The 26827-nt window shown below is 54.0% G+C and overlaps 1 protein-coding gene across 2 annotated transcripts in view; it reads right to left on the minus strand.

Annotated features, from left to right (window-relative positions):
• Positions 1–26827, minus strand: part of GNAS (GNAS complex locus) — a 202540-nt gene that overhangs the window by 108244 nt on the left and 67469 nt on the right. The window contains exon 1 of one of the 2 annotated variants that reach the window (XM_040330133.1): positions 2611–3624. The exons of the other annotated variant lie outside the window; for it this stretch is intronic. Coding sequence (XP_040186067.1) covers positions 2611–2749 — 139 coding nt within the window. The 5' untranslated portion in view covers positions 2750–3624. Of the gene's footprint in view, positions 1–2610; positions 3625–26827 lie in introns of those variants that run through there. 2 annotated transcript variants of the gene reach the window in all.

The following is a 26827-nucleotide window of genomic DNA, read 5'->3' on the forward strand; positions in this document are numbered from 1 at the left end:
GTACTAGGGATAAAGGGTGCAGGGTACTACATAAAAGGTATATTTATGGACTGTACCAAGGATAAGGGGTTCATAGGACTCCACAGGAGTTGATAAAAGGGACTGCACCAGGAAAAAGGACTTTAGTGGACCTCCAAGGAGGTATAAAAGGGACTGTACTAGGGATAAAGAGTTTGGACGATCTCCAAGGAGGTATAAAAGGCAAAATACAAGAGATAAGGAGTTCGGAGGACCCCATAGAAGTTACAAAGAAAGGTACTAGGGCTAGGGGGCTGGCTGGGAGGACCCCACAGGAGTTTAAAATGGGGTGTACCAGGGAGAAGGACCTCAAAGAGGTATATAGGGCTGTTTCTAGGCATAAGGGGTTTGGGGGACACTGTAGGAGATATAAAAAGCGTGTACTAGGGATAAGGGGTTTGGAGGACCCCATAGAATGTATGTAGGGCCTGCACCAGGGAAAAGGCATTCGGAGGACGCCATAAGAGGTATAAAAGGCTTGCACCAAAGATAAGGGCTTCAGGGGACCCACAGGCAGTATAAAGGGCCTTTATTGGGGACAAGATTTAGGGGACCACACAGCAGGTATAAAGGGCCTTTATTGGGGACAAGATTCAGGGGACCACACAGCAGGTATAAAGGGCCTGTATCAGGGATAAGGGGTTTGGGGGAACACTGTAGGAGGTATAAAGGACCTTTATTAGGGACAAGGTTAGGGGGACCCCACAGGAGGTATAATGACCCTGTACCATGAGTAAGGGGTTCGGGGGACCCCACAGGAGGTATAAAAAGCCTTTATTGGGGACATAGTTCAGGGGACCCCATAAGTAGTATAAATGGCCTGTACTAAGTGATAGAGGCTTCAGGGAACACCATAGCAGGTATAAATGACCTGTATTAAGGATAAGGGGGCCCCCTCTGTAGCAGTTCCACATAAACATCACTAGACCTGTACTGGGCTCTCCCAATCCTTTGGGGGGGGGGGCACTACCAGTCCCAGGTCCCATCTCTCTTGGGGGAGGGGCACTACAAGTCCCAGGTCTCCTGTCTCTCTCTCCCTTGGGGGGAGGGGCACTACAAGTCCCAGGTCCCCTGTCTCTCTCTCCCTTGGGGGGGGGGGCACTACAAGTCCCAGGTCCCCTGTCTCTCTCCCTGGGGGGCACTACAAGTCCCAGGTCCCCTGTCTCTCTCTCCCTTGGGGGAGGGGCACTACAAGTCCCAGGTCCCCTGTCTCTCTCTCCCTTGGGGGAGGGGCACTACAAGTCCCAGGTCCCCTGTCTCTCTCTCCCTTGGGGGGGGGGGCACTACAAGTCCCAGGTCCCCTGTCTCTCTCTCCCTTGGGGGGGGGCACTACAAGTCCCAGGTCCCCTGTCTCTCTCTCCCTTGGGGGGGGGGCACTACAAGTCCCAGGTCCCCTGTCTCTCTCTCCCTTGGGGGGGGGCACTACAAGTCCCAGGTCCCCTGTCTCTCTCCCTGGGGGGCACTACAAGTCCCAGGTCCCCTGTCTCTCTCTCCCTTGGGGGGAGGAGGAGCACTACAAGTCCCAGGTCCCCTGTGTCTCTCTCTCGGGGGGAGCACTACAAATCACAGGTCCCCTGTCTCTCTCTCCCCCTTGGGGGAGGGGACTACAAGTCACACAGGTCATGTTTCTCTCCTTGGGGGAGGAGGAGCACTACAAGTCCCAGGTCTCCTGTCTTCCTCCTTGGGGGGAGGGGCAATACAAGTCCCAGGTCCCCCTTCCCTCTCTCTCCCTGAGGGAGGGTGACTACAAGTCCCAGGTCCCCCTCTCTCCCTTGGGGGGGGGGAGGCACTACAAGTCCCAGGTCCCCCGTCCCTCTCTCTCCCGGGGAGGGGCACTACAAATTCCAGGTCTCCTGTCTCCCTCCCTGGGGGAGGGGCATTACAAGTCCCAGGTCTCCCTCCCTGGGGGGGGGGGGGCACTACAAGTCCCAGGTCTCTCTCTCTGGGGGGGGGCACTACAAGTCCCAGGTCCCCCGTCCCTCTCTCTCCCGGGGAGGGGCACTACAAATTCCAGGTCTCCTGTCTCCCTCCCTGGGGGGGCACTACAAGTCCCAGGTCCCCTGTCTCCCTCCCTGGGGGAGGGGCATTACAAGTCCCAGGTCTCCCTCCCTGGGGGGGGGGCACTACAAGTCCCAGGTCTCTCTCTCTGGGGGGGGGGGCACTACAAGTCCCAGGTCTCCCTCCCTGGGGGGGGGGGGGGCACTACAAGTCCCAGGTCTCCCTCCCTGGGGGGGGACCACTACAAGTCCCAGGTCTCCCTCCCTGGGGGGGGGGCACTACAAGTCCCAGGTCTCCCTCCCTGGGGGGGGGGGCACTACAAGTCCCAGGTCTCCCTCCCTGGGGGGGCACTACAAGTCCCAGGTCTCCCTCCCTGGGGGGGGGGGGCACTACAAGTCCCAGGTCTCCCTCCCTGGGGGGGCACTACAAGTCCCAGGTCTCTCTGGGGGGGGGGGCACTACAAGTCCCAGGTCTCCCTCCCTGGGGGGGGGGCACTACAAGTCCCAGGTCTCCCTCCCTGGGGGGGGGGGGGAATACATGTCCCAGGCCCCCCGTAGAGCAGAGTGTAGTGTGGGCCCCACCCTGCCCGCTCACCCAGCAGCAGTAGCCGGTGTGTGGCCCGGTACACCTGCTTGTCCTTCTGCAGCTGCTTCTCGATCTTCTTGTTGGCCTCCCGCTGCTGCTTCTCCTCATTGCGCTGGTCCTCCGTCTTACTGTTCCCCAGACAGCCCATCCTCCTCCTCCTTCGTCTTCTCCTCCTCGTGCTGCTACAGCAACACTCCTCCGAGTCACGGCCTGCACCGAGCTCTCCGCCCCGACTCTGACCGCTCACCGACACCCGCGGGCCGGCCTGGCCGCTCAGGAAACACCGCAGCCGCCGGAGGAGGCAAAACAAACAACTAGGCCTCGGCCCTTGAAAAGAGAGGGGGTGGGGGGAAGGGAGGGGTATGCTCCTTTAAATAAAATGGAAAAAAATCCGAGCAGGGGATCCCCGATCCGAGCAAAGGCCCCTGTAATTGTCGGTGATGAATGTCCGCTGTGAGGGGGTCACACGCCCCCCAAATCACACATCAGCCCCCCGAAGTGATGAGATGTCAGGCTGCCTCCCCCTCTCTTCCTGTCTTAAAATGGTGGCCTGCGATCTCCTCCTCTCCGTACTGGGGGGCACCTCGATCCTCGTCGGCCGACCAGATTTGGGGGGCACGGCGGGTGGAAGATAGGGTGTCGGTGGGATCTGGAGGGGCGGCACCGAGCGGGTTAATCAATCGAGGGACCCCCAAAAATGAGGAGCCCCGGAGCCCCCTGGTGGCCGTGCGATCATCAGAGAGGATTGCGGGGTGTCGGGGGGGGGGAGCAGATCCTGAATATCGGGGTGTCCGCCGGGGTCCAGGCCCCCCTTCCTGCCGATGTCTGGTCCTCCCCCCTGAGGAGGGGAAGCGGGGTCCCTGGGGGGGGAGGGGATGTCACGGTCCCCAGTCCCTGTCCGGTGAAGGAGGACTGACCACCGCCGCCGCTGAGTCCTCTCCTTCTTCGCCGTCTCCCTCTCCTTCTTCTTGCAGTATTTTCCTCTATTTCTCACGGCTGGGAAATGAGGGCTGAGACTGGGGTGGGGCGGAGAGAACCGAGAGCACTCTGGGAGAGACACACATGATGAGCGACGTCAGGAGGGACCGACACACCGAGCCACCTACCGGCGGGGGACCCGACACATACCTACCGGGGGGACCCGACACATAACTACCGGGGGGACCCGACACATACCTACCGGAGGGACCCGACACATACCTACCGGGGGGACCCGACACATAACTACCGGAGGGACCCGATACACCTACCGAGGGGGACCCGACACATACCTACCGGGGGGACCCGACACATAACTAGCGGGGGGGACCCGATACACCTACCGGCGGGGGACCCGACACATACCTACCGGGGGGACCCGACACATAACTACCGGAGGGACCCGACACACCGAGCCACCTACCGGCGGGGGGACCCGACACATACCTACCGGGGGGACCCGACACATAACTACCGGGGGGACCCGACACATACCTACCGGAGGGACCCGACACATACCTACCGGGGGGACCCGACACATACCTACCGGAGGGACCCGACACATACCTACCGGAGGGACCGACACACCGAGCCACCTACCGGCGGGACCCGACACATACCTACCGGGGGGACCCGACACATAACTACCGGAGGGACCCGACACACCGAGCCACCTACCGGCGGGGGGACCCGACACATACCTACCGGGGGGACCCGACACATACCTACCGGAGGGACCGACACACCGAGCCACCTACCGGCGGGGGGACCCGACACATACCTACCGGGGGGACCCGACACATAACTACCGGGGGGACCCGACACATACCTACCGGAGGGACCCGACACATACCTACCGGAGGGACCCGACACATACCTACCGGAGGGACCCGACACATACCTACCGGGGGACCCGACACATACCTACCGGAGGGACCCGACACACCGAGCCACCTACCGGCGGGGGGACCCGACACATAACTACCGGGGGGACCCGACACATAACTACCGGGGGGACCCGACACATACCTACCGGAGGGACCCGACACATACCTACCGGGGGGACCCGACACATAACTACCGGAGGGACCCAATACACCTACCGAGGGGGACCCGACACATACCTACCGGGGGGGACCCGACACATACCTACCGGGGGGACCCGACACATAACTAGCGGGGGGGACCCGATACACCTACCGGGGGGACCCGACACATACCTACCGGAGGGACCCGATACATACACCGAGCCACCTACCGGGGGGGAACCGACACACACCTACCGGGGGGGACCCGACACACACCTACCGGGGGGGACCGACACACACCTACCGGGGGGGACCCGACACATAACTACCGGAGGGACCCGACACACCGAGCCACCTACCGGCGGGGGGACCCGACACATACCTACCGGGGGGACCCGACACATAACTACCGGGGGGACCCGACACATACCTACCGGAGGGACCCGACACATACCTACCGGGGGGACCCGACACATACCTACCGGAGGGACCCGACACATACCTACCGGAGGGACCGACACACCGAGCCACCTACCGGCGGGACCCGACACATACCTACCGGGGGGACCCGACACATAACTACCGGAGGGACCCGACACACCGAGCCACCTACCGGCGGGGGGACCCGACACATACCTACCGGGGGGACCCGACACATACCTACCGGAGGGACCGACACACCGAGCCACCTACCGGCGGGGGGACCCGACACATACCTACCGGGGGGACCCGACACATAACTACCGGGGGGACCCGACACATACCTACCGGAGGGACCCGACACATACCTACCGGAGGGACCCGACACATACCTACCGGGGGACCCGACACATACCTACCGGAGGGACCCGACACACCGAGCCACCTACCGGCGGGGGGACCCGACACATAACTACCGGGGGGACCCGACACATAACTACCGGGGGGACCCGACACATACCTACCGGAGGGACCCGACACATACCTACCGGGGGGACCCGACACATACCTACCGGAGGGACCGACACACCGAGCCACCTACCGGCGGGGGGACCCGACACATACCTACCGGGGGGACCCGACACATAACTACCGGGGGGACCCGACACATACCTACCGGAGGGACCCGACACATACCTACCGGAGGGACCCGACACATACCTACCGGAGGGACCCGACACATACCTACCGGGGGACCCGACACATACCTACCGGAGGGACCCGACACACCGAGCCACCTACCGGCGGGGGGACCCGACACATAACTACCGGGGGGACCCGACACATAACTACCGGGGGGACCCGACACATACCTACCGGAGGGACCCGACACATACCTACCGGGGGGACCCGACACATACCTACGGGGGGACCCGACACATAACTACCGGAGGGACCCAATACACCTACCGAGGGGGACCCGACACATACCTACCGGGGGGGACCCGACACATACCTACCGGGGGGACCCGACACATAACTAGCGGGGGGGACCCGATACACCTACCGGGGGGACCCGACACATACCTACCGGAGGGACCCGATACATACACCGAGCCACCTACCGGGGGGGAACCGACACACACCTACCGGGGGGGACCCGACACACACCTACCGGGGGGGACCGACACACACCTACCGGGGGGGACCCGACACATAACTACCGGAGGGACCCGACACACCGAGCCACCTACCGGCGGGGGGACCCGACACATACCTACCGGGGGGACCCGACACATAACTACCGGGGGGACCCGACACATACCTACCGGAGGGACCCGACACATACCTACCGGGGGGACCCGACACATACCTACCGGAGGGACCCGACACATACCTACCGGAGGGACCGACACACCGAGCCACCTACCGGGGGGGACCCGACACATACCTACCGGGGGGACCCGACACATAACTACCGGAGGGACCCGACACACCGAGCCACCTACCGGCGGGGGGACCCGACACATACCTACCGGGGGGACCCGACACATACCTACCGGAGGGACCGACACACCGAGCCACCTACCGGCGGGGGGACCCGACACATACCTACCGGGGGGACCCGACACATAACTACCGGGGGGACCCGACACATACCTACCGGAGGGACCCGACACATACCTACCGGGGGGACCCGACACATACCTACCGGAGGGACCCGACACATACCTACCGGGGGACCCGACACATACCTACCGGAGGGACCCGACACACCGAGCCACCTACCGGCGGGGGGACCCGACACATAACTACCGGGGGGACCCGACACATAACTACCGGGGGGACCCGACACATACCTACCGGAGGGACCCGACACATACCTACCGGGGGGACCCGACACATAACTACCGGAGGGACCCAATACACCTACCGAGGGGGACCCGACACATACCTACCGGGGGGGACCCGACACATACCTACCGGGGGGACCCGACACATAACTAGCGGGGGGGACCCGATACACCTACCGGGGGGACCCGACACATACCTACCGGAGGGACCCGATACACCTACCGAGGGGGACCCGACACATACCTACCGGAGGGACCCGATACATACACCGAGCCACCTACCGGGGGGGGAACCGACACACACCTACCGGGGGGGACCGACACACACCTACCGGGGGGGACCGACACACACCTACCGGGGGGGACCCGACACACACCTACCGGGGGACCCGACACACACCTACCGGGGGGGGACCCGACACACACCTACCGGGGGGGACCCGACACATACCTACCGGGGGGACCCGACACACACCTACCGGGGGGGACCCGACACATAACTACCGGAGGGACCCGATACACCTACCGAGGGGGACCCGACACATACCTACCGGAGGGACCCGACACATACCTACCGGAGGGACCCGACACACCGAGCCACCTACCGGCGGGGGGACCCGACACATACCTACCGGGGGGACCCGACACATACCTACCGGAGGGACCGACACACCGAGCCACCTACCGGCGGGGGGACCCGACACATACCTACCGGAGGGACCCGATACACCTACCGAGGGGGACCCGACACATACCTACCGGAGGGACCCGACACATACCTACCGGAGGGACCCGATACATACACCGAGCCACCTACCGGGGGGGAACCGACACACACCTACCGGGGGGGACCCGACACACACCTACCGGGGGGGACCGACACACACCTACCGGGGGGGACCCGACACACACCTACCGGGGGACCCGACACACACCTACCGGGGGGGGACCCGACACACACCTACCGGGGGGGACCCGACACACACCTACCGGGGGGACCCGACACACACCTACCGGGGGGACCCGACACACACACAGAGCCACCTACCGGGGGGACCCGACACATACCTACCGGGGGACCCGACACACACACCGAGCCACCTACCGGGGGGACCCGACACATACCTACCGGGGGACCCGACACACACACCGAGCCACCTACCGGGGGGACCCGACACATACCTACCGGGGGGACCCGACACATAACTACCGGAGGGACCCGACACACCGAGCCACCTACCGGCGGGGGGACCCGACACATACCTACCGGGGGGACCCGACACATACCTACCGGAGGGACCGACACACCGAGCCACCTACCGGCGGGGGGACCCGACACATACCTACCGGGGGGACCCGACACATAACTACCGGGGGGACCCGACACATACCTACCGGAGGGACCCGACACATACCTACCGGAGGGACCCGACACATACCTACCGGAGGGACCCGACACATACCTACCGGAGGGACCCGACACATACCTACCGGGGGACCCGACACATACCTACCGGAGGGACCCGACACACCGAGCCACCTACCGGCGGGGGGACCCGACACATAACTACCGGGGGGACCCGACACATAACTACCGGGGGGACCCGACACATACCTACCGGAGGGACCCGACACATACCTACCGGGGGGACCCGACACATAACTACCGGAGGGACCCAATACACCTACCGAGGGGGACCCGACACATACCTACCGGGGGGGACCCGACACATACCTACCGGGGGGACCCGACACATAACTAGCGGGGGGGACCCGATACACCTACCGGGGGGACCCGACACATACCTACCGGAGGGACCCGATACACCTACCGAGGGGGACCCGACACATACCTACCGGAGGGACCCGATACATACACCGAGCCACCTACCGGGGGGGAACCGACACACACCTACCGGGGGGGACCGACACACACCTACCGGGGGGGACCGACACACACCTACCGGGGGGGACCCGACACACACCTACCGGGGGACCCGACACACACCTACCGGGGGGGGACCCGACACACACCTACCGGGGGGGACCCGACACATACCTACCGGGGGGACCCGACACACACCTACCGGGGGGGACCCGACACACACCTACCGGGGGGACCCGACACATAACTACCGGAGGGACCCGATACACCTACCGAGGGGGACCCGACACATACCTACCGGAGGGACCCGACACATACCTACCGGAGGGACCCGACACACCGAGCCACCTACCGGCGGGGGGACCCGACACATACCTACCGGGGGGACCCGACACATACCTACCGGAGGGACCGACACACCGAGCCACCTACCGGCGGGGGGACCCGACACATACCTACCGGAGGGACCCGATACACCTACCGAGGGGGACCCGACACATACCTACCGGAGGGACCCGACACATACCTACCGGAGGGACCCGATACATACACCGAGCCACCTACCGGGGGGGAACCGACACACACCTACCGGGGGGGACCCGACACACACCTACCGGGGGGGACCGACACACACCTACCGGGGGGGACCCGACACACACCTACCGGGGGACCCGACACACACCTACCGGGGGGGGGACCCGACACACACCTACCGGGGGGGACCCGACACACACCTACCGGGGGGACCCGACACACACCTACCGGGGGGACCCGACACACACACAGAGCCACCTACCGGGGGGACCCGACACATACCTACCGGGGGACCCGACACACACACCGAGCCACCTACCGGGGGGACCCGACACATACCTACCGGGGGACCCGACACACACACCGAGCCACCTACCGGGGGGACCCGACACATACCTACCGGGGGGACCCGACACATACCTACCGGAGGGACCCGACACACCGAGCCACCTACCGGGGGGACCCGACACATACCTACCGGAGGGACCCGACACACCGAGCCACCTACCGGGGGGACCCGACACATACCTACCGGAGGGACCGCCACACGAGCCACCTATCGGGGGGACCCGACGCATACCTACCTGAGGGACCGACACACCGGGCCACCTACCGGGGGGGACCCGACACATACCTACCTGAGGGACCGACACACCGGGCCACCTACCGGGGGGGACCCGACACATACCTACCTGAGGGACCGACACACTGAGCCACCTACCGGGGGGGACCCGACACATACCTACCGGGGGGGACCCGACACACACCTACCGGGGGGACCCGACACACACCTACCGGGGGGACCCGACACACACCTACCGGGGGGACCCGACACACACCTACCGGGGGGGACCCGACACACACCTACCGGGGGGACCCGACACACACCTACCGGGGGACCCGACACACACCTACCGGGGGGACCCGACACACACCTACCGGGGGGGACCCGACACACACCTACCGGGGGGACCCGACACACACCTACCGGGGGGACCCGACACACACCTACCGGGGGGACCCGACACACACCTACCGGGGGGGACCCGACACACAACGCGCCAGATGACCTATATTCTGCTATATTCACTGGGAGCTTGCACCTCCAAACACAAATGACAACCCACTACTATATATACTGGGAGCCTGCACCCACAAATGCAGCCTGCAGACACGGGACCCCACTACTATATACACAGAGCCTGCAGAACCGGGACCCCACTACTATATACACCCAGAGTCTGCAGAACCGGGACCCCACTACTATATACACCCAGAGGCTGCAGACACGGGACCCCACTACTATATACACCCAGAGCCTGCAGAACCAAGACCCCACTACTATATACACCCAGAGTCTGCAGAACCGGGACCCCACTACTATATACACCCAGAGTCTGCAGACACGGGACCCCACTACTATATACACAGAGTCTGCAGAACTGGGACCCCACTACTATATACACCCAGAGCCTGCAGAACCGGGACCCCACTACTATATACACCCAGAGTCTGCAGAACCGGGACCCCACTACTATATACACCCAGAGGCTGCAGACACGGGACCCCACTACTATATACACCCAGAGCCTGCAGAACCGGGACCCCACTACTATATACACCCAGAGCCTGCAGAACCGGGACCCCACTACTATATACACCCAGAGCCTGCAGAACCGGGACCCCACTACTATATACACCCAGAGCCTGCAGAACCGGGACCCCACTACTATATACACCCAGAGTCTGCAGAACCGGGACCCCACTACTATATACACCCAGAGCCTGCAGAACCGGGACCCCACTACTATATACACCCAGAGGCTGCAGACACGGGACCCCACTACTATATACACCCAGAGCCTGCAGAACCGGGACCCCACTACTATATACACCCAGAGCCTGCAGAACCGGGACCCCACTACTATATACACCCAGAGCCTGCAGAACCGGGACCCCACTACTATATACACCCAGAGCCTGCAGAACCGGGACCCCACTACTATATACACCCAGAGCCTGCAGAACCGGGACCCCACTACTATATACACCCAGAGCCTGCAGAACCGGGACCCCACTACTATATACACCCAGAGTCTGCAGAACCGGGACCCCACTACTATATACACCCAGAGCCTGCAGAACCGGGACCCCACTACTATATACACCCAGTGTCTGCAGAACCGGGACCCCACTACTATATACACCCAGAGCCTGCAGAACCGGGACCCCACTACTATATACACCCAGTGTCTGCAGAACCGGGACCCCACTACTATATACACCCAGAGCCTGCAGAACCGGGACCCCACTACTATATATACACCCAGAGTCTGCAGACACGGGACCCCACTACTATATACACAGAGCCTGCAGACCCGGGACCCCACTACTATATACACCCAGAGCCCGCAGAACCGGGACCCCACTACTATATACACCCAGAGCCTGCAGAACCGGGACCCCACTACTATATACACCCAGAGTCTGCAGACACGGGACCCCACTACTATATACACAGAGCCTGCAGAACCGGGACCTCACTACTATATACACCCAGAGCCTGCAGAACCGGGACCCCACTACTATATACACCCAGAGCCTGCAGAACCGGGACCCCACTACTATATACACCCAGAGCCTGCAGAACCGGGACCCCACTACTATATACACCCAGAGTCTGCAGAACCGGGACCCCACTACTATATACACCCAGAGCCTGCAGAACTGGGACCCCACTACTATATACACCCAGAGTCTGCAGAACCGGGACCCCACTACTATATACACCCAGTGTCTGCAGAACCGGGACCCCACTACTATATACACCCAGAGTCTGCAGACACGGGACCCAACTACACAGAGGACTCCTCACTACTATATACACACACATCTGGACCCCCCACTACTATACACACCCAGAGCCAGGACACCCCACTACTATATACACTGGGAGCCTGCACACCAATACACCAAAAGTCTGGACCCCCAAACAGAGCAAGAGAGGACCCTCACTTCTATACTATACACAGCAAGAGTCTGAATCCCCCAAGACACACAGAGGACACCCCTGCTATCCATTAAGAGATACAGTACTCTGAAAGCCTGGTGAGCGCACATAGAGGATCTCTACTATTAGATTCACCCCCTCCACTATACACACCGGGGTTCTGCCCCTCCCCTTATTACTCTATAGACCTAGTGCCTGCACCCGCCCCCAATAAAACACCCAACTAATACTTACACTGAGAGCCTGCACCCAGACACAGGGAGGACACCCCACTACTATATACACTTTGAGCCTGCACCCCCCTACCACAAAGAGAGGACTCCCAACACTACTATATGCACTGCATAGCTCTGATTTCCCCACACTCCGAGATCCCAACTATTAAAGCGGAGGTTCACCCATACCTTACACATTTTCCCCATAGCTGGATGCTCGTTTTGTCTAGGGGAATCGGCTAGTTGTTTTAAAATATGATCCGTACTTACCCGTTTACGCGATGCATCTTCTCCGCCACTTCCGGGTATGGGCTGCGGGACTGGGCGTTCCTTCTTGATTGACAGTCTTCCGAGAGGCTTCCGACGGTCGCATCTATCGCGTCACGATTTTCCGAAAGAAGCCGAACGTCGGTGCGCAGGCGCAGTATAGAGCCGCACCGACTTTCGGCTACTAGTGACGCGATGGATGCGACCGTCGGAAGCCTCTCGGAAGACTGTCAATCAAGAAGGAACGCCCGCTCCCGAAGACCCATACCCGGAAGCGACGGAGAAGATGCATATCGTAAACGGGTAAGTACGGATCATATTTTAAAACAAATAGCCGATTCCCCTAGACAAAACGAGCATGAAGCTAAGGGGAAAAGAGAAAAAAAAAAAATTGGTTGAACTCCCGCTTTAAATATACCAAAAGCTATTTTGCAAAGAAGAATGGGCAAAAATGGTAGAGACATCCCCGAAAATACATGCAGCTGTAATTGCAGTGAAAGGAGGTTCTACAAAGTATTGACTCAGGGGGGCGCCATACAAATGCACCCCACACTTTTCATATACTTATTTGTAAAAAAATTGAAAACCATTTATTATTTTCCTTCCACTAAACAATTATGTGCCACTTTGTGTTGGTCCATCACATAAAATCCCAATAAAAATACATTTACATTTTTGGTTGTAACATGACAAAATGTGGAAAATTTCACTACTACTATATACACTGAGAGCCTGCACCCCAAAAACACAGAGCGATGACACCTGCTATATACACCAAAAATTTGGACCCCCAAACACTGAGAGAGTACCAACCCTCCAGACATAGAAATGACCCGTTCTCTGCAAATATATACACCAGGAGCCTGAAGAGACGCTCCACACCATCTGCACACATTGGGAATATCCTCTACTGTTAGGTACATCGAGAGCCTGCACAGTCCCCCACCCCCTCCTCTCCTACAGAGAGATGACACCCCAGACGAATGGAGGACCTTCAATACTATATACAGAGCAAGAACCTGCAGAAGGGATCCCCCACTACAATATACGCCGACAGCCTGCAGAGCCCCCCAAGACTTTATACACTGTGGCCCAGATTCACGTAGGAGATACGACGGCGTATCTCTGAGTGTGAGTCTCCTACGCCGTCTTATCTTAACTGCATATTTACGCTGGCCGCTAGGGGCGTGTACGCTGATTTACGCCTAGAAATATGTAAATCAGCTAAATACGCCAATTCACGAACGTACGCCCGGCCGTCGCATTACAGATGCGCCGTTCGTAAAAAGCGTCATTTACATGGGGTCACATTAAATTTACATAACACACGCCCACATCTTCCACATTTGAATTAGGCAGGCTTACGCCGGCCTATTTACGCTACGCCGCCGTAACTTCGGTTTGAGAATACTGCACTTGCCTGTCAAAGTTGCGGAGGCGTAACGTAAATAGGATACGTTACGCCCGCACAAAGATGCGCGCTTCTACGTGAATCCGGGCCTGAGAGTCTGCACCCCCCAAACACAGAAGCCACCATCTTTACTATAAACACAGAGTCTGGACCCCCCCCCCCCCCCGACACAGAGAAGCCCCCCACTACTATATACAACCAGAGCCTGGAAACACACACGCTACCATGTTCACCAAGAATCGGCATAAACAGAACCTAGATTACATACACCAATGGGCTGCTCTACCCCACAAGACGAGGCCACACACATACATACTATATACACCAAGAGCCTGAACCCCCTCCCCATTATATACAACAAGAGCCTGCAGAGACAAAACCCCTATGTTCTACATCTACAGCCTGCAGATAAGATAACTGATGTCACTGCCCCCTTTAGGGACATTCACCCTCTCCATGTTTGCTGTTATCACTAAAAATGAAATCCAAAGAATATCCAGAATTTTAGGTTGTCACCAGAAGAGCAATAGAGAGAAAATCTTCCAAAGGGTACACTAGTTTTGGTGACCCTCTCACTTCCTGTTTTGGCTATGGGCACAGGAATTGTAGGGAAAGCTCCCTAGTGGGACAACAATGGCCCGGATTCAGAGAGCAATTGCGCCTGCGTAACCATAGTTACGCAGCGCAATTGCTTACTTGCCCGGGCGTAACGAGTGTTCTGTATTCAGAAAGCTCGTTACGCCGACTGCAGCCTAAGATATGTGTGGCATAAGGCTCTTATGCCCGCATATCTTGGGCTGCATTCTTGCGATGGCCGCTAGGGGGCGTTCCCGTAGTGGTCAGCGTATAGTATGCAAATTGCATACTAACGCCGATTCACAATGTTACGCGAGCCCTGCGTACGCAGTTTGCGTACAGCGTTCTTTTGCGTAAGGCTGCCCCTTCTATAGCAGGGGCAGCCAATGCTAAAGTATACCCGTCGTTCCCGCGTCGCGAAATTTGAAATTTACATTGTTTGCGTAAGTGAATCGTGAATGGCGCTGGACGCCATTCACGTTCACTTTGAAGCAAATGACATCCTTGCGACGTCATTTACCGCAATGCACGTCGGGAAAGTTTCCCGACGGAGCATGCGCACTACGCTCGGCGCGGGAACGCGCCTAATTTAAATGATTCCCGCCCCCTACAGGATCATTTAAGCTACTGCTCCGTGAATCGAGGGTAGCACAGAAAATTTGCGGGGACGTAAAAAATGCGCATATCTTACTGAATCTACCCCAATGACTTCTTGTGTGCTGGTGATATATGTATACAGTTATGGGATTGATTCCGTATTTAGCAGGAAGTTGCCTCAGTTTGGATCTGGTGTGGCTTGCATACATACAGACCCCATAATATAAACACAAAGCCCCCCCTAGTAAAAGTGATAAGGACCTGGCTATAGGTTCACACTGCATTGACGTTGGTAAAGTAAAGAAACGCTTCCTGAATGCCTAGGCCATTTAATTGTCTGTAGAGCGTTTGGTCAGAGCTTTTCTAAGCTTTGATAAAGCCTACCGACACTCGCCAGTGTAAGGTCAAGCAACCCAAGCTAAAGGAAAGGGATGTGACTAGTGCCATGTAAAGGGTCTTCTCCCATAGAGACCTCCGAGTCTATTATTGCAACAAAAGACTTTCAAAAGCTATCACAATGCCTGTTGGCACACCATGCTTTATAAGCATCTGACTAGGGTTCTGATTGGCTTCTAGACGACTCCAACTATTTCTCAAGGAATGTTGCAGATCTTGTTTTCATTTCGGATGGACTCCTGAGGGAGTTGGGTGCAGAATATCATCCAGTCCCTGTGTTGCTGGAGCGGCCGTCCACCTGCATTCCAACCACTCCTACAGAGGTCAGAACCTCCTGCCCTTTCAGCCTTCACCAAAGGCTTTTTGCCGCACAACTACTTAGAAAACAAATAAATACTTTTGGCTTGTGAGCTCGTCCTTCTACATCTGTAGCATGCTGGGTCTCCAGAAAGCAGGCCCCATAATAGACATACACCCCTCATCGCAGTAGGGAGATATGGCCCACCCGAGAGCATGGAGCTTTAGGCTCACACTTTTTACCGCTATAATAGCGGCACTTTTAACCCCCGCTAGCAACCGATTAAAGGGTCAACAGCACCTTCAAAGCCCGCTGCCAAAGCGCTTTGCAGGCGCTTCGGCAGCGGTGCCCATTGATTCTAATGGCAGCGGAGGAGTGGTGTATTCAGCGCTCCCGCACTGCCCGAAAGATGCTGCTTGCAGAACTTTTTCCATCGGCCTGTAAGCGCATCGCCCCAGCTATATGTGCCTTATTGGAATATACCTTAACCACTTCCAGCCCGGTCAATAGTGAATTGACATCCGGTAAGTGGTTTCGTTATCCTGACTGGACGTCTATTGACGTCCTGCAGGATAACAGCTGCCGCGCGCCCGGGGGGGCGCATATTGCGGCGATCAGTGATGCGGTGTGTCAGTCTGACACACCGCTACACTGATCTGGGTAAAGAGGCTCCGGCGGAGGCTCTTTACCACGTGATCAGCCGTGTCCAATCACAGCTGATCACAATGTAAACAGGAAGAGCCGCGGATCGGCTTTTCCTCACTCGTGTCTGACAGACGCGAGTAGAGGAGAGCCGATCGGCTGCTCTCCTGACAGGGGTGGTATGTGCTGATAGTTTTTCAGCGCAGCCCCCCTCGGATCACTGCACAGGACCACCAGCATGCTGCCCAGGACCACCAGGGATGGGCATCCACACTGGACCACCAGGTATGCCCCCTAGACCACCAGGGAATGCCATTCTTTGCCAAGGCAGCTGCCAATCAATGCCCAGGCAGCTGCCAACCAGTGCACACTCAAAATCCCTGCCAGTGCCACCAGGGATACCCATCAGTGCCGCATGTCCGTGCCCATCAGTGACATGTATCGATGCTCATCAGTGCCCAGCAGTGTCGCCTATCGGTGCCCAGCAGTGCCGCCTATCAGTGTCCAGCAGTGCTGCCTATCAATGCCACCCATAAGTACCCACCAGTACCACCCATGAGTGCCCATCAGTGCCACCTATCAATGCCCATCAGTGCCGCCTACCAGTGCCACATATCAGTGCCCGTCAGTGTCAACTCATTGGTGCTGCCTTATCAGTGCCCATCAGTTAAGGAGAAAATTTACTTATTTACAAAATTTTATAACAGAAAAAGAATAAAAACGTAATTTTTTTTTCACAATTTTCAGTCTTTTTTTATTGGTATAGCAAAAAATAAAAACCGCAGAGGTGATCAAATACCACCAAAAGAAAGCTCTATTTGTGGGAACAAAATGATAAAAATGTTTGGGTACAGTGTAGCATGACCACGCAATTGTCATTTTAACAGCGACAGCGCAGAAAGTTGAAAATCGGCTTGGGCAGGAAGGGGCGTAAGTGCCTGTTATTGAAGTCGGTAAAGTAATTGTAAGGGCCCTTTTTTTTATTTTTTATTAATGAATATATTATACATACCTGCTCTGTGTGATGGTTTTGCACAGAACAGCCCTGATCTTCCTCTGCTCGGGTCCTCTGCGGCGCTATTGGCTCCACCCCCCCCCCCCCCCCCCCCACGAGTGCTCCCATAGCAAGCCACTTGATATGGGGGCACTCGTGCCTCCTCACTTCCAAGCCACCTCTGTCTGTCTATCGGACACGCAAAGTATGGATACTGCTGCTGTGTCTCAGCCAATAAGGAGAGAGCCGGGAGATCCTCTACTCTTATGTACACTGATGGATCAAGATAAGGGTCAAGTAAGTATTAGGGGGGCTCTGGGGGGAAAAGATGCTTGCAGAAAGTTTATTTTACCTTTATGCGTAGAATGCATGAAGGTAAAATACCTTCTGCCTTTAGAACCACTTCCTCTCTAACCACACAAGTCTAAGTAAGATTAAGGCCTCCTCACCGCCTGTTTTAACACCCCAATTACCAGGCAACCACAGCGCAACGCATTTTTTCTGGAATTAGAACTTTCGCAGTCACAAACATTCATACTTTTAAACAAGTATTTATGGTTTAGGAGTGTATAAAACAGGGGTCTCCAAACTTTGGCCCTCCAGTTGTTCAGGAACTACAAGTCCCATCATGCCTAGTCATGTCTGTCAATGTCAGAGTTTTACAATGACTCATGGGATGTGCAGTTCCGCAACGGCCGGAGGGCCGTAGTTTGGAGATCCCTGGTATAAAAGAACAATACAAATAAAGATTTGTGTATACTGGTTTCAAAACTGGATTCGTACATTCTAGTATATCCACTACCAGGGCTGGGGACAAGGGGTGGGCAGGAGGAGAAGCTGTCCTGGGCACTGTGGTACAGTATCATGTGAGGTGGGAGGGCGCTGTGAGGACATTGGAGGGAATTTGTACTAATAGGGATGATTGGGGGGTTGTGTTAGGAGGAAACAATTGTGGATTGGGTGGAATTTGTACTGGGAAGGGGAATGTGGAGTAGGGGAAGAGGATGTGTATTTGAAGGGGAAATTTTAGCGGCAAAGGATTTATGGAGGGGTGATTTTTTTTGGGCGGTGGGGATTTCAGCAGGGGGGCAGATTTGTACTGGGAGTGGGTATTTATGCTTGGGGGGTAATCATGCAGATTAGTACTCAGGTTTTTGGGGGGATTTTTGCTGGCACATAATGCTCATGCATCTTGGGGGGGGCATGTTTGCCATGGGCTTTAGATGACCTTGTCCCGGCATTGTCCACTACAACACCATTGTCTGATGAATAAATAATCTATTTATAAATATACTTCTAAATGTGCAATAAACTTATACATTTAAATAAACTTTGCATTACTGTTGTTGATTTCATAAGAAACCTTTTTAATACATCTGGGAATCAATTTAAATAACACTTCTGGATGAAATCTTTACATCTTTGAAATTACCGTAAATTAGTTGAGTCATTGACTGCTAAGACCAGGGGTCTCCGTACTAAGGCCCTCCAGTTGTTCAGGAACTACAATTCCCATCATGCCTACCCATGTCTGTGAATGTCAGACCTCGTACACACGACCGTTTTCCTCGACAAAATCCATCAAGAAAATTGGTGGCAGAGCTTTTTTGCCAAAGAAAAGGGTCGTGTGTATGTTTTTCGTCGAGAATTTCTCAATTTCCTCATCGTGTTTCTCGTCAGGCTGGTTTACGACGAGAAACACGTTCGTGTGTATGCCTAGAAACCGGTGCATGCTCAGAATAAAGTATGAGACGGGAGCGCACCTTCGGTAAAAGTAGAGTTCGTAATGGAGATAGCACATTCGTCACGCTGTAACACACTGAAAAGCGCGAATCGCCTCTCACCAAACTTTTACTTAAAGTGGAAGTAAACCCTTCAATTTCATAGTTACAAAAACAGTCAACATTCCCGGCATGCCGGAAATGCTAGCTGTCACATTTGTTTGTGCTCTCAACCAAACTGCCAAACCATCCAATGGCTGGTTTCATAACAGGTCACATGTACAGCATCATGGCAGTTGCAGATTAAACAGAGGTCAAGATGGGCGCTTCCTTGGCTGAAAACAATAGGAGGGTTTACTTCCACTTTAACACGCAGTAACATGAGATTAGCAAAAGCAGCCCAAGGGTAGCGCCAATGGAATGGAACTTCCCCTTTATAGTGCCGTCGTACGTCACCGCGTTTGAGAACAACGAGATTTGGTCTTGACAGTGTGTACGCAAAGAAAGCTTGACAAGATTCTCGACAAGCCTGACAAGAAACTCGTAGAGGAAAACGATGTTTCTTTTACGACGAGATTCTCAAGTCGTGTGTACGAGGCCTCAGTTTTACAATGGGACGTGTAGTTCTGCAACAGTTGGAAGGCCGTAGTTTGGAGATCCCTGGCTTAGACCAAAGGTTTTTCAGAAATTTGTACGAACATTCAAGCGACTTTAGCACTTTCGTACTTCTAACAGCAAAAAAGAAATAAAAGTTTGTGCTTTTGATACAAGTTTCTAAAGGAAAATTGTACTGAGGAAGGTTGCCATTGCTGACCTCTCCTCCTAAAACACAACACGTTGATCCAATGGCAGCAATACTTTTTCACTTTTTTTTACTGATCTGGAATAAGTATGCAGATCACGAGTTCACACTTCAATCTTGATTTGCATTCTTGTTTCAGGTAAGCATTTAGCCCAGGTTCACACTGGGTACGATTTGAGATGCGATTTCACATGTCAAATCGCATCTCAAATCGGCGGCAATTGTTGGCAATGGCACTGTCCTAATCAGTGCGACGCTGCATCTGCGGCTCTGCACCGATTTCAAAAAGTAGTTCCTGTACTATTTTTTGCGATTTCGGGCCGCGATTTACATTGAACCCTGCACAGATGTCTCTTAAATCGTGGCCAAAATTGCAGCCGCGAAATCGCGGTAAAAGATTTTGAATTCGCAGCAGTGTGAACCTAGCCTCAGGGCCAGATTCTGGTAGAATATGCGGCGGCGTAGTGTAAGCCATTTACACTTCGCCGCCGCAAATTACTGGAGCAAGTGCCATATTCTCCAAGCACTTGCTCCGTAATTTGCGGCGGCGTAGTGCGCATGCTCCAGCTCACGACGGAAAACGTCAATGACGCCGACGTGAGCGTCATTGACGTAAAGTCGTATTCGCGAACGACTTAGGTAAACGACGGAAAAAGACGACGCTGACCCGACGCCATACTTAACATGCATACGACGGACCTTCGTAAACTTGCCCCTCATATAGCAGGGGCAAGTTTATGCTTACGGAAACGTCATAAATTCACTGCGTCGTCCGCGCGTACGTTCGGGAATCGGCGTAAATAGCTCATTTGCATAGACGACGGGGAAAACGACCAGGCGACACCTAGCGGCAGGAAAAAAAATTGCATAGATACGCCGGGCCAGATTAGGACATACGACGGCACAAATGGCATTGCGCCGTCGTAAGCCTTTTAAGAATCTGGCCCACAGAGTAAAGCATAAAAGAGCATATAAAAGGGTTAATAGCAGCCCAAAAAAAATAAACTGGATGAATGTATTGGCAGCTCATTTCCAGGCATTATTTAACAAACCGATACATGAGACCCCGGGAGGCCTCTGACTGTAATTGGCAGGTAAATTGTTCTAAGCACAGCCCCAAGCGGAATTATGTAACCACCAGGTGTGTCAGCAAAAGCCCACAGGACAGGCAGCTCTCAAAGCTCAGGGATTACCTCAAAGCTCATGTGAGCGAGGCCTGTTACTTTCTATCCGTACGGCAAACACCACAGCAAGTGGCTTTGGGATTTCTGTTTGAGGTCGTTTGGGAGGAAACTGTAACCAGGCTCGTAAACAATAATTGATAAAATGCAAATTGTCCCCATGGATGGCGGCTTGTTTGACTAATGGCTCATTTGCAGAACTTTCCTTGGTTCCTCCTGGGTCACAGAATGGATGAGAATGATAGCAATGCACATGGGATGCCAGTCTACCTACCTCAATTATAGCTAACTGCAGACAAAACAGAGGCTTCTCTATAAGAGTAGAGACGTCTGCTCTGCTACCCATTAACTGCATTCAGAACTTTATTCAGAAAAGGAAAGGTTTTGTGGCCGTTGAGTGACAAAAAAAAACAAAAACATTTTACTGCTCAACTAGGATAAGGCCTGGTTCACAGTATTGTGGGTTTGCGGGCCGCGTTTGCATGGGCACAGCAGCCCATTGATTTGAATGGGCTGCTGTGCCTGCGTTTATGAAGGAAAAAGGTTCCTGCACCATTTTCAAAGCACAGCAGCCAAGAAATTGCATGGTGCTTTTGCACCATGGGATTTCCCAGAAGTTCCCATGCCTGCATTTTCAGGAGCACAGGGGTTTAATTCCCGCAACCACCCACAATAGTGTGAACCAGGTCTCAGGTGTAAGTGAAAGTTCAAGGTTCTTAGCTAGATTCAGGTAGCTGGGCGCATCTTTGAGGCGGCGTAGTGTATCGTATTTACGCTACGCCGCCGTAAGTCAGAGAGGCAAGTGCTGTATTCACAAAGCACTTGCCTCCTAAGTTACGGTGGCGTAGCGTGAATGGGCCGGCGTAAGCGCGCCTAATTCAAATGAGGATGAGGGGGCGTATTTTATGTAAATTACTCGTGACCCGACGTGATTGAAGTTTTTTACGAACGGCACATGGACATATCCCAGTGTGCATTGCTCCAAAGTACGCCGCAAGGACGTATTGGTTTCGACGTGAACGTAAATTACGTCCAGCCCCATTCACGGACGACTTACGCAAACGACGTAAATTTTTCAAATTTCGACGCGGGAACGACGGCCATACTTAACATTGACTAGTCCAGCTATTTGTTCGACTAACTTTACGCCGGGAATCGCCTTACGTAAACGGCGTATCTTTACTGCGACGGGCAAGCGTACGTTGGTGAATCGGCGTATCTCGCTGATTTACGCATTCTAGGCGTAAATCAGCGTTCACGCCCCTAGCGGCCGGCGAACTAGACAGCCAAGATACGTCATATCTTAGCTAGGTTTAAAGCGGGAGTTCACCCATTTGTGTTTTTTTTTATCTTTTCCCCATAGCTGGATGCTCGTTTTGTCTAGGGGAATCGGCTATTTGTTTTAAAATATGATCCGTACTTACCCGTTTTCGAGATGCATCTTCTCCGTCGCTTCCGGGTATGGGTCTTCGGGAGCGGGCGTTCCTTCTTGATTGACAGTCTTCCGAGAGGCTTCCGACGGTTGCATCCATCGCGTCACTAGTAGCCGAAAGAAGCAGAACGTCGGTGCGGCTCTATACTGCGCCTGCGCACCGACGTTCGGCTTCTTTCGGAAAATCGTGACGCGATGGATGCGACCGTCGGAAGCCTCTCGGAAGACTGTCAATCAAGAAGGAACGCCCATTCCCGCAGCCCATACCCGGAAGCGACGGAGAAGATGCATCTCGTAAACGGGTAAGTACGGATCATATTTTAAAACAAATAGCCGATTCCCCTAGACAAAACGAGCATCCAGCTATGGGGAAAATGTGTTCTCCATGGGTGAACCTCCGCTTTAAGTGTATCTCAGTTTGAGCATACACTTAAACATACGACGGCTTGGATTCCGAGTTACGACGGCGTATCTACTGATACGCCGGCGTAACTCTTTGTGAATCTGGCTATCTGTCTTTTTTTTTGTCTGTAACTCACCGAATTGGGAAGATCTTGCAGCTTCCTGTATGTCCACCTTGTTCCTTGCCGCAAGGTTGCTCACTGAAATGTTAATAAGTATGATACATAGGTGAGGTCTTTCCTGCGCTCCCTCCCTTAGTAAGCTGCATAAAGGCCCACCATAGCAAAGAATATTGAAATCTGATAACTGTATATTGCTATCATTAGTAATAAAAGTAAGTTCAGGATAAAAATTAAATAATATATATGTGCAGAACAAATTGTCCAATAAAAGAGAAAGTCACAGCGGTAAGGGCAGACTATTATACGGCTAGCTTTTATTCAACTGGTTAAAGGCCAGGTTCACACTGCTGCAATGTCAGACATTGCATGTGAATCGCACTGCTGTGCAGATTCCATGCGATGTCTGTGCGATGCAAATTCAGCCAAACAGATTGTTCACACCCATGCGATCCGATTCCTGCCTGAATTGACAGTTCGCACTGGGATATGCAAACCGATCTGGGGGTGTCATTAACTTTGTATTGACACCCGCAGCGGTTCGCATAGAGCAGTGTGAACTGCCTGCGAGGTGTATGCGATGAGGGAACCCGTACTGAATTTGCATGGGTTCTCGCATTGCAGCAGTGTGAACCGGGCCTAAAGAAGAAAAACCTGTTGCTGTATCTGCTTAAAAGGTGTTAGCCGGAGTTCGGTATTCATTTGTTTGCTGCTTACTTAAAGTCCATCTAAAATTACACGTCCATTTAAAATTGCCCTGTCCACAGGGTAACAAAGCTGCAGTGATTACTCTAAAGAACTGTTCTACTGGCACAATTAACACATACTGTAGCAAGACTATGCTATGGGTGATGTGGTGGTTATGCTGTGTACATGTATGTTTGCTTTCGGCCATAGTTCTACTTTAAAGTATAAGTTCACCATTAGTAACATGTCACATGTTACACCCATATTCAGGGTGTAACATGTAACAGATGCACTGCCCCCCAAACCCCAATTTCGACAGCGACCAGGGGATCTTCTGTCACCTGCCCAGCCGTGTCATTCATTCAGTGTTCTGTAAATGTGAAAACTACAAGCACCAACATCCTTTGCGGCTGTCAGCTTGTAGTTCTCAATGAACTACCAGGGCACTATTAAAGGGTCACTAAAGGGAAAAAAATGTGCCTAAAATTAATGTCTGCAAGGTAGACAGACAGAATAGTGTAATGATTCTGTTAAAAAACCTATTAAATTCCTTCATCTATATCACCTCCAGCATTCTAGTCTAGTTTTCTCATTCACTTCCTGGTTTGCATCGCCCGTTAATGTAAGAACTACATTTCCCAGTATGAATTGCGGTACGCCCAGTAATTCACACCTCCTTGAGTCTCTAACACGTAGAGAGCGTCCTGCCGCACAGATGTAGTTCCCAGGAGGCGGCGAGCACGTCACTGACCACCGCAGTAAAGCCTCCCATCACGGTGGTCAGTAAAATCAGACAAGCAGGAAGTGAACAGAACAGAGAAGAAATAGAGCAACTTCTGAGCAAAAATGAACAGTGAGGAATGAAAAGAGGAATGTCTGCAGGTAAAGGATGCTTATTATGAAAAAAAAATGTTTTCCTTTACAACCCCTTTAAGCACTCTAGTGGTTCATTGAGTCTACCTCTCAGAGTGCAACTGCCTGCCCATATCCGAAGTAAGGGCAGACAGATACATAGAACATGGCATTACACCCATGATCTGCTGATCGTGGGTGCAATTCTTTACAGGCTCCTAACAAAACAAAATACCTGAAAAAATTTACATTTATTGTTTTTTTTGTAAAGGTGAACTTATCCTTCAAAGACTTCCTGCTCCAGCCCCCAGTGCAAAAACCATACTAGAATGACTGGACTGGCCAATGCAATATATCCTGTAAGGCCCACAGTGCCATGACTCCAAGTTTTAGCATGAATTCTGCTGTGACTAGGATTATGGGGGAGGAAAAGTAAATTTAGAGTATAGTTGATTATACTGACAGCATTGAAGTCAATGCATGTAATGATGATGGAATATATACATAAAAATTAGGTAAAAATTTGTAAGCAGTGGCTGCTGTTTTTTTTGGGGGGGTGGGCGCTATTGTCACACAACTGGGTGGACTTGGAGCGCACTGCTCTGCGCCCCAAACCCACCCTTTTTTGAAGCCTGATAGAGCCTCTGGTCTCTCTAATCATGTGCTTCAGAAACCCCCACATTGGAAATGATGGCTCGGCGCTCTGTATGTAGATCAGTTGGGCGGACGCATGTAGGGCGGAGCCCATAATGGATGAGCCGTCGGTGCTAATTTGGTGGAAAAAATAAATAAAAAATTCACAACTGGTAAACATCTGCATACCCTATTGCACTGAAGTCCAGACACATAAAAGCACCCTTCAGTCAAATAATGTATTTATTGGGCTTGTGCACACAGAAGGTTTGAGCCTTAAAAGTGGTTCTAAAGGCAGAACGTTTTTTTCCATGCATTAAAAAACCATTCTGAGTGCTTAAATGAGCCATAACTGTCCATCTAGTGCTGTACCCAACAGCAGCATCACTGCTCTCTCTCTCCTCGCTGGCTCAGACACAGCAGCAGGAGCCATTGGCTCCTGCTGCTGTCAATCACAGCGAGTGAAGTGGGAGCAGGGGGCATGGCCAAGCCACACTGTGTATGTCAATTGAGCTTGGGAGTGAGCCTGCATGAGTGTCCCCATAGCAAGTGGTAAGTAGGGGGTAGGAGCCTGGAGCGCCAGCAGGTGACCCGAGAAGAGGAGGATCAGCGCTGCTCTGTGCAAAACCATTGCACAGAGCAGGTAATTATTACATATTTGTTTTTTTCATGTTACCTTTACAAACACTTTAAAATATGCCCTAGAATAAAATACATGTGTGTTTCTGTACATGGAAAACCATAGATGGTGCATACAACTTGCCATAGTGAATAGCTGTAAATTGCCAACACTTTTGTGCATGAGCATAAATGCACAAATGAAGTATTCCCTGAATGTGGAAATTCTACATCCAGGGAATAATCATATGCGCATTTGCATGTTGGCCCTGATGCACAAAAGCATCAGCATATACTCAAGTATGTTCGCATACGGTTTTTCACTTCTATGGCTGGCTGTATGTGCCACCTGTGGCTCCCTGGGCAGGAATAAAACATCAGAATTTGATGCAAAGCACATTTTTAGTCTTGAACCATGTCATGTATCTTTGTGGCTCAACTCCAGGCTTGACTGCTCTTAATACACTTATGTAAGTACCTGGCTTGCTGTCTGGCAGGGGTGTCTGGTCATATAACTTGAAAAATAACAAAAACAGTTCACACACAGGTATCACATCTGTAGGGTAAGAGTAAAGGGAGAGTTATAATCCATAACTGTTATATTTTTGCCACCTTTGGGGAGATTTCTCTTCACTAACTGTCCCAAGGCCAAAACAGGAAGTGAGAGGAAATCCC

The sequence above is a fragment of the Rana temporaria genome, chromosome 12 (genome assembly GCF_905171775.1).
Source record: "Rana temporaria chromosome 12, aRanTem1.1, whole genome shotgun sequence".
Lineage (NCBI taxonomy): Eukaryota > Metazoa > Chordata > Amphibia > Anura > Ranidae > Rana > Rana temporaria.